The following is a 12,227-nucleotide window of genomic DNA, read 5'->3' as shown; positions in this document are numbered from 1 at the left end:
CACATAGCTCCACGAACCATTGACACATAGCTCCACGAACCATTGACACATAGCCCCACGAACCATTGACACATAGCCCCATGAACCATTGACACATAGCCCCCCACAAACCATTTGCGGAAACGTACCTTCTTCAGTTACAGAAACACTGACCGGGATTACGTCATCACACACACAGGCAACATCCGGCTGGAAGGAAATGGATGCAAGAGCTTTCGTGCATCGGCCACACATTTATATCAAAAAAATACATGATTTACGAGCAAAATTTAATGAACAATGCAAGAAATCACTTCCCCGAACTTCCACAACTATAAAGAAACTGCATTCGGTAAGTAATTTCTCCTGTAAATTTGAAGAAATCCGTTTGTCCGATACGAGAAATTTACCCAAAAGTTAAAAGTTGGCGGAAACGTCTAGAAATTGCAAAATAAGTGAAAATGAGGTGTTAGTTTTTGGAATGGAAACCGTCGATTTTCCCGATTTTGTTTTTGTATCACAAGCAAATATCCATATATATTCTTGATACTACCATGACACCAAATTTTAACTATGTTTGCCTAACCTAACCACACGTCAATGGTTCGTGGGGCTAGCGTCAATTATTCGCAATCATTTTGCAATTTCTAGATCCTGATACTACCACAACACAAAATTTTAACTATGTTTGCCTAACCTAACCACACGTCAATGGTTTGCAATTATTTGCAATTTCTAGAAGTTTCCGACAAATTTTAACTTCAGATTCGTCATTAGCAGGCCTCAATTAGTAAGTATGCCAAATATGAAGAAAATCAGAGAGGGGTCCGGTCATCTTAAGTCAAACCTTTTGTTGTGTAAGCAACGTAACTGATTTAAACACCTTACTAAATAGAATGACGAAACTATAGAAGTGTTATGAAATCTTCGTCATAATATTCTACATTTCATCAATGTCAGTTCCAATTAATAATGACCCAAATTCCGACTGACATTTTCATTTTTAAAAATGTGCAATTTTCATAATTGCAACTTACTATTACAGGATTTCAATTAAAGATTTTTACGTGCCAATAGACAGTATAACCATAGACCAATGTATAAGGGTCTATGGTATAACTTTCGCACCTCCTTAAAATTAATTCCGAGAAAATGACACAGGCATTTTTTTACATTGTTTGATTTCCATTTATGTGGATTTACACATCAGTTTTAGTGATTACTTACTGCTTGTTTTCTGAAGAATGATTTTCTCATCCGTATACTGCTACGGGTAATGGTTTCGAATATTTAATGATTTTTCGCATAAGAAAATGCCTGTGTACAATGACTAATTTGGAATTAAGCAATCGGTCCTTCTCTGTGTGTATTTGTTTCGTACCAGCCATTTATTCACTGTTGTCTTGGATATGTACTACTGCTACTACTACATCATGTGACATGAGGTGTGAAGGAGTACCACATCCATAAATGCTTTCTGTGTTAGGTTGGTTAGGTTTAGACTCCTTAACAATATAACATCCCTAAATGCTTCCACCACCAGAACATGTAATGCATGGTCTCATGTATGAAACTCCTTTTGAACTTTACATGAAAAAAATCTGCTGGTACTCTCTGTCTGAGAAATTTAAACGAAAAACGGCTATGCTTGTGTAAGCTACTTTTCTAATCAATAAGTAATACTTAGTGAAGCTTTTTACCTGTGCTAATTTGTTTCTCCACAATTATTTCCAGTATAAACTCTGATAAAATTTGTGAAATTCATTAAACATTTGGAACTGTTACCAAAATTCATTATAAATTATACAAATAAGAATACATACCTATTTCCAGAGGCAAGGAATTTTTTATTTCTCCAGTTGAAAACAATTTTATAAGCCAGTAATAGTTATAATTAGACCTCGGATTTTTAGGTTCTAAAAAGTGTGCTTTTAGGTTCCTAAAATAGGCTCTAAAATCTGAAAATAGGTTCTAAAAAACTTAAATTAGGTTCCAAAAATCCTGAAATAGGTTGCAAAAAGACTTGATTTGGTACAAAATTTCTGAAAAATACTGATTAGATACAATCGTTAAAAACAAAATTTCACAAGAACCGCAATAACCAAATATTAATTTTCTAAAGAAATTTTCATTTCTTTATTTCATTTTCAAAATTATGTTCAAATTATTATAATATTGCAGTTGTGCTGTTAGAAAATGTTATTTATTGATATGAATTACGTATGTAGGTAAAGTTGCTGCACAATATCAGGGTGGCTACTCGCTTGGAATTCCAGAAATTACACGTGAATTATTGTTTCCGGGAACTATGTGTGAATTATTGGCTCCAGAAAATATGCGTGAATTTTGGCAAAACATGAAATAAGGTACAAGCGGATGTTTTCTCTATTCCAATTTTTTCTCCGTAGACGTGAAAAATTGCAACTTTTATTAATCCATATCCCATTAAATTTATACATGTTTATAAATGCCCTGAGGCAAGTTTCTCTCAGTTTAGCTTTTTTTTTAGGAAGAAAAAGAAAGCTACATGGAAAATAAAACTATATTTTCTCAATCCGATTACTTTGTTAGTGTCTTTTACAGAACAATCTATCTGACAGATGGAAGATTATTACAAAATAATATATCTTGAAGTTGATTAGGTAAATTTTTTCGTACATTGGAATCATACAAACCCTTTATATTGTCAATATTTTTGTGTGTGGAAGGGAGGGTGAGAGTTGGTAATACGTAAGGTTGGAATAGAGAAAACATCTGCTTGTATCCTTGAAGTTTTGGAAAGTTCGTCTTGAAAAACAGGAATTATGCTAGTGACCACCATGAATCTTTTTGCGTTATCCACACACAAACTTCGCCTTTTGTCTGTGAGGATCATTTCATGTGCTGAAAATTATCTTTCAACAGAAACATAGTCAGTAGTGCAATTTGAATGCTGAAACATTTCTTCGCAAGGTGTGAATGCCAAGGAGGACCAAACTGACCCGAGAATGGGCAAGGCTGCACAGATCAAAGGTTGCACTTGGGACTGTGCAGGCAGTAGAGAGTATTGGGTGCCAAAACTGATAATGGGGAGGGGAGGGGGGCAAGGACAGTTTACTTTATCTTAGTATGCAAGGCTTAGAATTAAGAGTATATAGTACAGAGGTAAAAAGTATGGGGGAACTGCCCTCTTTCTGACGTCACTGTTACCTGCAGATAACAGTGACGTCAGACATTTTTTCTTTAGTTTAATGAATTTGAATTTAAAATTTAGGGTGCATCAGCAGTTGGGCTATTTTGCACCCATCACATTATATGGGGGCCAGCCCCTTACCATTACAAATAACAACTCTAACGTTGCATAACTAAAAATCTTAAAATATTCTGACTGCTGTTAAAAGCTGAGGATGTAAACGGGCACTCAGCACACACAAGGACAAAAAACAGGGCAACACACACAAAATTATACTGGCCATAGTGCCAGTCGCCAGAGCCTCGTTCGTCTGCAAAATGCAGTCCAGGGTGTACTGCGTGGCAGTGAGGTTGACTTTTGGGTGCCTACTTTGAAGGTACCCCTTCCCTTACACCCTATTTTGTTTAATGCTTTGATAAAAATCATATACTTGGAGGGAGGGAAATCGACAGAAAACATGTTTAAAACATGTCAGTCATTGAATTATTTCACCATCAAACCTAAATACCTCTGTGAGATATAAAAATTCTGTAAAACCTAAAAATAATATAAAAACCTAAAAAGAGGTTTAATTTAGGCACATAAACCTAAAATAGGTTCTAACAAGCAAAAAAGGTTATTTTAGGCACTATAATACTTCGTCAATTGTTTTGTTTTTTTAATGAAACACTGATATAACTTGTTATTTCTTATTTACTTGCAAAGGAAAAAATAGGTGAAGAACCTAAAATCCGAGGTCTAGTTATAACTTAGAGTAATGTTCTTACATTGCAGGCAATTTCTGGAGTATGTTTCATCGCTGTTTTCAGAATGGAAGATTGGTTTCAGCATCGGTACTCACAAGAAGAAATTGGTTGATCAATCTAACATATGGATGTAAGGAGGCTCCTGTCAAGGCTTTTACATGTACAGCTTCAGATTTAAGAAATAAAACACAGTTGAAACCGAAGTCAAACTTTTCAAGCCTTACGACTAGCAATGGGTAAGTGTTATTACATTTTTCTTTTGGGTAATTCCACGGTCACTTACGTTACATTCGGAGAAGATAAAATTATTTGAAATGTGATTTCACAATAATTTACTACCTTTACCACAGTTTAAAAATTTCCTTAGCTTAATTGAAATTATAATTCAACTTTCTCACTCAAATTTGATCAATGTTATTTATTGTATAATGCAAGAAAAATGAAATAAAACAGTCACTTAAGGTACACAAAATATGACAGTAATATGTGAAAAGCAGTGACGTGCACTGAGGAGTAGCTAGTCTAGCAGAGATAGATCAATCAATCTCACATCTCGAATTATATTCAAATCACAATATTTATTGTCTTGTTAAAGCCACCACAGCTCATACGCAACACTTTCTTTTCCACGCGCTTCTCGTCCATCGGTGTTCTCCGCGGGCAAAGCTGGCTGGATACCCTAGCTCGCTCTTCTTCCGCCAGACCAGTTTTCATGTAGAAACGGCCGGCCCAAGGAAAAGGAAGATTTCTACCTCTACCTCTCTTGTCCCCACGCCCCCCGCTGCAATGGTTGAAAGCCCAGGCTTTCAGGTCCCCCAGTCTATCTCCTATAGGACAGATAGGGGATTGGTTTCTCATAGATTTTTTGTAAATCCTGTAAAGAACTCAGGGTAAAATTTTCTGCAGTACTTATGTTCTCTGTATTTACACAACCTTTTACACGTTGTACAATATGTGCGAATGTATAATATGGGATGTAGTTTTATTATTTATGAAATGGGAACGTGTTATGTGCAGACAATGATGTTATGCTTTCTTTCTTTTTTTCTTTTACAAATATGGAATATATAATGATTAAATTACAAATATATGCTCAGGCTCTATCTGACTCTCGTTTTAGTAGTGTTTTATTTAAATATACTACTCTTGGTCTCTAACAGTCATAAATGTATTTATTTGGGCAAGAGAACACGTGTTCATATTGTTGTTGGTTCGGTTTATTTTACTTCGCTTTTCTGCCACATTTGGTTATCGCGAAAATGAGGATTGAGTGATAATATGATGAAATTGGTTAAGGGACCTCATATGAACAATCCAGGCCAGGATTCGAACCCGTGATGAGTGCGCATTCTTGTCCTATGTGTTGCAGTGAATAATGAAATAATTTGGAATAAAAATGTTTCTCAGAACTCAAAAAGTCAAATGAATATCATTGAAGAAACTACAAAAAAGTGTGTTGTGTTTTGTTACCTGTCACCAAATCAACCAAGCGTGGGGGACTGGTTATCATAGCGCGCTACGACACCAGGATTTCCGGGTTCGAACCCCGACCCAGGCATGGGCGTTCCCTGTGCTCGTCCCTTCATCAATTTCATCGTATCTTCGCAATTAACCAAATGTGACAAAAAAGTGACGCTAAGTAACAAAAACGAAATCAAATCATTGATTGATTGCTCAATTTGGTTCATTTTACTTCGCTTTTCCGCCACCTTTGGTACAACAAAATAGATGAAGGAACACACACAAAGAACACAAATGGCCAATCCGAGATTCGAACCCAGGATCTCTGGCTTAGAGTCAAATCAAATAGTTTTTTACTTTCGAATGTGGGTGGGGGTTACGTGTACTTTTTTCTGGTACTCATTCATAATTTTGCAATCTTTTCCTGTTATTGACATTCTTCTTTTTTGTAGGAATACTGGCCCTAAAGGGAGGAGGGGTGTGACCCACACCAACCCCCCCCCCTTTAAGCACGCCACTGACTGCTACCCCAAGTGTCGACGTCACCGCACGTCACTGGTGAAAAGTAAACTTGTAATTTTATTTTTCTGTTCTGTTTTTACGATTTGAAAAATATAACTTTGTGTCAACTTAGATATAGTGTCTTGGAACTCAAAACCATTTTGAGGTATTAAAAATACTCATGTGTAAAGAGAGAAAAAATAAAATAATCGTCACTTACGTTACAGTAAATGGTCACTTATGTTACCAGTCTGAATTAGGAAGAGGGTATTAGTGTGTGAGTAATAAAAAACTGAAACATAAGTGACCGTGGGAAAAAAGGAACCAAATAAACATTTTTTTAAAATACTTCTAGTAACATGTTATCTGTATGGGTAAATAGTATACTTTCTATAGTTGTTGAGCAACAGTGTAAAATTACCCTGCATTCCCTACTTTCCAGATGGCAGCTGTGAAAAGTTCCCTGTGAAGTGACTGCTGGTTTCCAAGAGAATTTCTTTTATCAGGTAATGTTTTTTTTTTTCATTTGAATACATAATGATATTTAGTATTTAGGCTTTACCAAGTTAATTGATGGCTGATTTGCTTCAAAATTTAGTGATGTGCTAAATATAATATTTATTGGAAGTTATCTAATTTAGCAGGTTTTTGTAGGACATCATGTATATTTTGGTTAGAGGAAGCGGCCCCGGCGCCCACCCAGCGTCGAATAGCATGGGTACCTGGGGGAAACCCTGGGGGTAAAGGCGGTCAGGGGCGTGATGCTGATCACATCACCCCCACTCACGACCGGATCAAGAAAGTGTGGGGCGTTACCCCCACACCCCCTATACGCCTTCATGGCGTGGTGCTATGCACAGGGGAGCACTTTACCTTTTTTACCGCTAAACCTAGTCATGGAGCAACTAGTGGTGTATTTTTGGCTGCTTGTTGCAGTGGTTCTCAACCTTTGTGAGACCACAGAACAAAAAATTTATTTCTTACAAGTTGATGCCCTGAACCCAAAAATTTCCCTCATGAATACATTTCTGATCTCTAAAGTTTATATGGGAATTAATATGCACCCTTAATTAATATTAATATATCAACTATGGCATAATCATAGTTCAATTATGGGTATGATTTTACAATACCAGAAACTTCCCAATTTTCTTCCATATTTCGCACACTCAATAATTTAGGCCTCGTATTCATGAACCTGCAGTTAAAATTTGGCGCTCACGTGTAGAACTTGCAAAATAAGCGCGTCTGTGATCGCAACCGACACCTTTGATTTCTCAATAAAACCAATGTTTATTATATAAATATATAATTACATTTAAATTAAATTAGTCGTCAACCCCTTAGTGCAACAGACCTTTTGCAGCCCGGTGGTTGAAAAACACTGGCACTAAAACTGAAGCAGAAGCAAATAAGATTCCAACGCCTTCTTATTACAAGGCAACAGTATTACTTTATTCAACTCCAGAGGCCCATTCATGATTATAAAAGGAACCTTCTATCAAAACAATTTCATGATAATCTACTAAAGTAAAAGTGTGACCTTATTATTTTTATATTAAATTACACCCTGTGTAGATGGCTCATTATATCATTTTAAACAGCAATTAATTTGTAAAACAATAGTCACTTAAGTTGTAAAAGTACTGGTCACTTACGTTACACAAGTTCAGCTAACTGTTACTAGATATTAGTTGCTTGCAGTAAGCTGCTAATTTTCTTTCAGCACTCACTTACAGCCTACTTAGAGATAATACATTTTTAGCTAAATATTTTCATTGCTATTATCAGGACAAAAACTATCTCTTTTTTTGGTCACTTACGTTACAAGCTAGTCTACCTACAAAAACCTGCTAAATTAGATAACTTCCAATCAATATTATATTTAGCACATCACTAAATTTTGAAGCAAATTAGCCATCAATTAACATGTAAAGCCTAAATACTAAATATCATTACGTATTCAAATGAAAAAAAAAAACATTACCTGATAAAGAAATTCTCTTGGAAACTTTACAGAGAACTTTTCACAGCTGCCATCTGGAAAGTAGGGAATGCAGGGTAATTTTACACTGTTGCCAAACAACTATAGAAAGTATACTATTTACCCATACAGAAAACATTTCACTAGATGCATTTTCGAAAAATGTTTATTTTGTCCCTTTTTGTATGGAATTACCCTTTTTGGAAGGTTGTTGTAGATCTCAGAAACTTTAACTATTCATTATCTGGTTCTCCATATGGTATGACTACTGTATGTAGTATGATTTTCACAAGTTACATGGGACCAGATTTTGGTTGTGTCATCATGATACACATGCATTTCCTACATAAATAAAATTTTATGCATGTCTATTAGCACATAGTTATCAGGTTTTCATATTATTTGCTGCATTTTTTTGTGCAGAACTACTTTTCCACTTGTCTCCTGTATACCTAAATGAGAATTTTAGGCAATTCAAGTTTGGTACTCTTAGACTCACTTTAGATGAAAGCATTTGCCTCAGCATTTTCTTAATATGATCAAATTCTACTGTTTAAAGTGAAGAAATCTTTCGATGCTGTGGCATATTTCACAGATAGAATAGGTTCTAATTTCCTTAGCATTTCACATAGCAAGCTCCAGGCCAACAGTGCAGATGTAATGGCAGCTGAATAAGAAGTAAACAATGCATCACTACACACTTTTAAAAGCTGATAACTATTCAACCAAGAGGAATGACATTTCGTACACACACACATCAGTTAAGACAGTTGGATTATTTATCATGTTCCTAAGTAATTGCAGTGTTTTGAGTCTGAGTGACAATTCTTTTTTCCTATATTTTTTTAGACCTCTTGATCCTGTAGAGTTTGACCAAGTCTGCGAAACTACCTTGGATTCCATTTCTGAGTATTTAGAAGAGTTGGTTGAAGGAGCTGGCCATTTAGAAGAAGCAGATGTGTCGTATGGTGTAAGTATGCATTAAATACCTTTTTATGTTTTTGTGCATGAGGAAATCCATAACTGTGAAAGTATTCCAGGCATGAACTGCCCTTGTTGTCTTTTTATAAGCATTTCCTTCTGTTGCCAACCAGCATTTTAGAATCCAGATTATCGATGAAAATGTTTGCTTTTTAAGACTGCCTTGGACATACTTACACATGATCCATTGTGGATTGAAAGCAGGGTCCCTTGGAAATATTCGAGGCATGTCTAGTTTATTATTTTTTTTGGTGCTTTTAGGACAAAAGAACAAAATCACATTTTTACAGTAGTAAATATAAGTAAATAACTATTATGTGCTACGTAAATGTAAAGTTACTTCCAAACACAATACAACTAGCCATAAAGCCATGTGGGGGGAAGGGGTGATGTCGAGCTATGGCCCAACACATAAACAATAGCTTGGCTATTGTTTTGGAGGTGATGTGATCATGCTCTGACTGCCTTCCCCCTCCTCCCCCCCAGGTTGCCCCAAGATATCCATCAATTAGAGGCAGGGTTAACAGCAGAGCTGCTCCATGCACGGGCATTTGTTGTGAAATGTCCACCTGAAATCAGATTCCTGGGAATTGAACCCAGGTCTCCCACATGGCAGTTCAATGTCCCACCGACTGGACTGCTGTGGTTCTTATATGCTCTGTGGAATAGTTAATGTATATCAGAACCATGCATAAATTTGTTATTTATTTATGCACCTGTTTGAAAAAAAACATGAATGAGAATGTATTTTTTTATGTGAGCAACTACAAAAAAAATCATTCTTTGTTACTTTTCCAAATCATGTGACAATTCTATGCTGTAATCAACTTGAAGTGTGAAAATAAAGCATAACATTGATGAGAGACCTCTAGAACTGCTTGTTAAAATATGTAATTGAAGAACTGAGATCGCTTCTCTGAGAGTTGAACCTAAATCTCTTCTTTATAGCCAGACCCAGTGCCGACTACAGTTATGATTGCCTTTTGTGCATAAATTGCATGTCTTCAAGTTTGAAGTAGAGGTTTATTTCCTTCCTTTTTTTGCATGACATTTCTTAATTTTTATATCTGCCTGTTGCAGGATGGAGTTTTGACTGTGAAATTTGGCTCAGCCTACGGAACTTATGTTATAAATAGACAGACACCAAATCAGCAGATCTGGCTATCATCGCCAACCAGTGGTCCCAAAAGATATGACTTTGTAAATGGTCAGTGGATATACCGCCATGATGGAAGATCACTCCATGAACTGTTAAATAAGGAAATTAAGAACATTGTGAAACAACCTGTGGATTTTTCAAGATGTGAATACAGTTGTGGAAACAATAAATGATATACGTAATCTGTTAAGTGTTACCATGTGATTCTCAAATGTTATACTAGTCCTGTGTTACAGAAGTGGGCATTGAAAATGTATCGCGATATGCAAATTAATTGTTTCTAGACTGCAGATTTATTTTAAAGTTACATTACTCAGCATGGAGGTTATGGAAGAAGGTAACCTGATGGACAGGGTTCAAATCCTGCTCCAGAGGGATCTTGCATACTATGAAGAAAATCAGTCGGTACTACAGGAAAATCTGTGCCTTGGGGTTGTCGGTGGCTTACTCGACTTTCCCCGCTATGCCTCGTTTGCCTCCGTGAAACTTGTTATGTGGTGGGAAGAAGAGTATTTTGCAGCGTTTCACAAGAACTCTGGGCTTCTCGAAGAAGATGAGCAGAAAAAGGCAGAGATGGCTGACGGTGTGATGAAGACTTCGACACCAAGTAATTTTGTGTCGTTGGTTGATCAGTCCTCGTGGCAGTTACTGGAGCATCTGCACACCTTAACACAAGAAGCTTTGGATCATGCAGATTTAACTGTTCTCACTGGTACTTTAGGGGCTGCAGCACTGATTAAGAACTCTTTGTGGTGTTACAATGAACAGTTGAAGAAAGATACCAAAGGGTAAGTTATTTTTTCAGTTTCGCATTGCTGCTGAATTTCAGAAACAAAAGAATGTTAAATAAATATGGAAAAACTAGTACTCACTTTATCTGCGAAACTGTTTTTTCTTCTTTGTTCTGTTAATTTCAGTGGCCACTGCCACCATCCTCGTTGGAACTCGTGTTGCATGCCAAGCAACAGTACAGCGAGTTCCAACGAGGATGGTGGCAGTGGCCACTGAAATTAATAGAACAAAGAAGAAAAACAGTTTCATGGATAAAGTGAGTACTAGTTTCTCCATATTTATATACTACCACGTCTCTCTTCCCAATTATGAAAAGAATGTTGTTATGAATTCTTTCTTGAATGTTTACCTAACCTCATGAAATGCATAATTCATTAAAAAAATACATGTTATTTCACATGTTGTTTTGCAGTTTCATCAGGAAAAGTTACCAGGAAATAGAAAAGGACCAATTAGGGTCAAACGACCAACAAGGACATTTTTGAATGATCCTGTCTTCCTGTTTTTAGTCTTTTAAAATAAACTTTTTATTACCCCATAATGTTCTAATTCCCAGTAATTTTCCCTGATGAAGAATAGACACACTAGTTTTATTGCCATTAATTGTACAGCTACTTTGAAAATTCTTTTCTGTTGAGCCATAATTCCTGAAACTTTTAAATGTAGCATATATGTTTTTGAGGTGACTGTAGCTAAAGATAATTTTAAAGTACATTGCTTGATTCGGACCAGAATTGTAATATATATTAAATGGGAAAATGTAGAATCTGGGAAGGTAAAATTGGGATCCTGCTGTTATAATATGTGTTATGACTTTGTTTTCTTGTGCTTTGGTTGTTCTGCATACTATTTCTGCCCTTTTGGTTTAATTATAATGATGAAGAAAAATAGTGAATTCGTAAAATATTTGCCACCATGATTGAGTGATTAGTTATTGATCTCGTGAAGTGATGTTAGTGCTGAACATTCCAGTTGATATAAAGCCTGAGCGTGTGAGTGGTGTCAACTAATTATCACTTAACCTAATCATTGTAGTTAGCCAAAAGCAACAGGAAGTAGACTTAAAATACTACTACTACTAATAATAGAATGTTTACCGCTGCAGTTCTAATGATGTTATATTTTGCGTTGCTCATGACCATGCAGGCTTTCACTGCATCGTAGCTACAAGCTTTTCCATGAAATGGTTGAGGCTTTGGCAGAACGTCTCTTGGATCTTCACTGCCGTTTGCTGTCACTCTACGTGCTCCAGGATGCTGAGAGCTTGCACTGGGAGAATTTGCAAAGCTTCTTTGAAGGGGAAAGAGGGTCATTTGTTGTTCAAATGTGGTGGTTTTATATGCAAGGTTAGTGCACCATTGAGAGACCATAATGTGCATGTAAGGTCTTGAGGTTTTTTTTTTTTTATATATAATGAGATGGATTGTCTAACCTTTGTTTAAAACATCTTTG

The 12,227-nt window shown here is 36.2% G+C and overlaps 2 protein-coding genes across 3 annotated transcripts in view; both read left to right on the top strand.

Moving 5' to 3' along the window:
• The first annotated feature begins 279 nt into the window (after nucleotides 1–279).
• On the top strand, nucleotides 280–10,173 carry fh (frataxin). The gene is made up of 4 exons (XM_083131578.1): nucleotides 280–331; nucleotides 3,926–4,133; nucleotides 8,693–8,813; nucleotides 9,905–10,173. The coding sequence occupies exons 1-4, from the start codon at nucleotides 280–282 to the stop codon at nucleotides 10,154–10,156; spliced, it is 633 nt and encodes a 210-aa protein (XP_082987704.1). The 3' UTR covers nucleotides 10,157–10,173.
• Nucleotides 10,174–10,291: 118 nt separating this feature from the next.
• Nucleotides 10,292–12,227, top strand: part of LOC145994845 (uncharacterized protein KIAA0825 homolog) — a 54,595-nt gene continuing 52,659 nt past the window's right edge. For both annotated transcript variants that reach the window (XM_083131222.1, XM_083131221.1), the window contains exons 1-2: nucleotides 10,292–10,771; nucleotides 11,922–12,121. In XM_083131222.1, the coding sequence (XP_082987348.1) occupies nucleotides 10,302–10,771; nucleotides 11,922–12,121 (670 nt within the window). In that variant the 5' untranslated portion in view covers nucleotides 10,292–10,301. The remainder of the gene's footprint in view (nucleotides 10,772–11,921; nucleotides 12,122–12,227) is intronic.

Source organism: Lepisma saccharinum, chromosome 11 (genome assembly GCF_977018435.1).
Source record: "Lepisma saccharinum chromosome 11, izLepSacc3.1, whole genome shotgun sequence".
Lineage (NCBI taxonomy): Eukaryota > Metazoa > Arthropoda > Insecta > Zygentoma > Lepismatidae > Lepisma > Lepisma saccharinum.
Note: the sequence above shows the minus strand (reverse complement) of the source record. Positions and strands in the feature narration are given on the sequence as shown.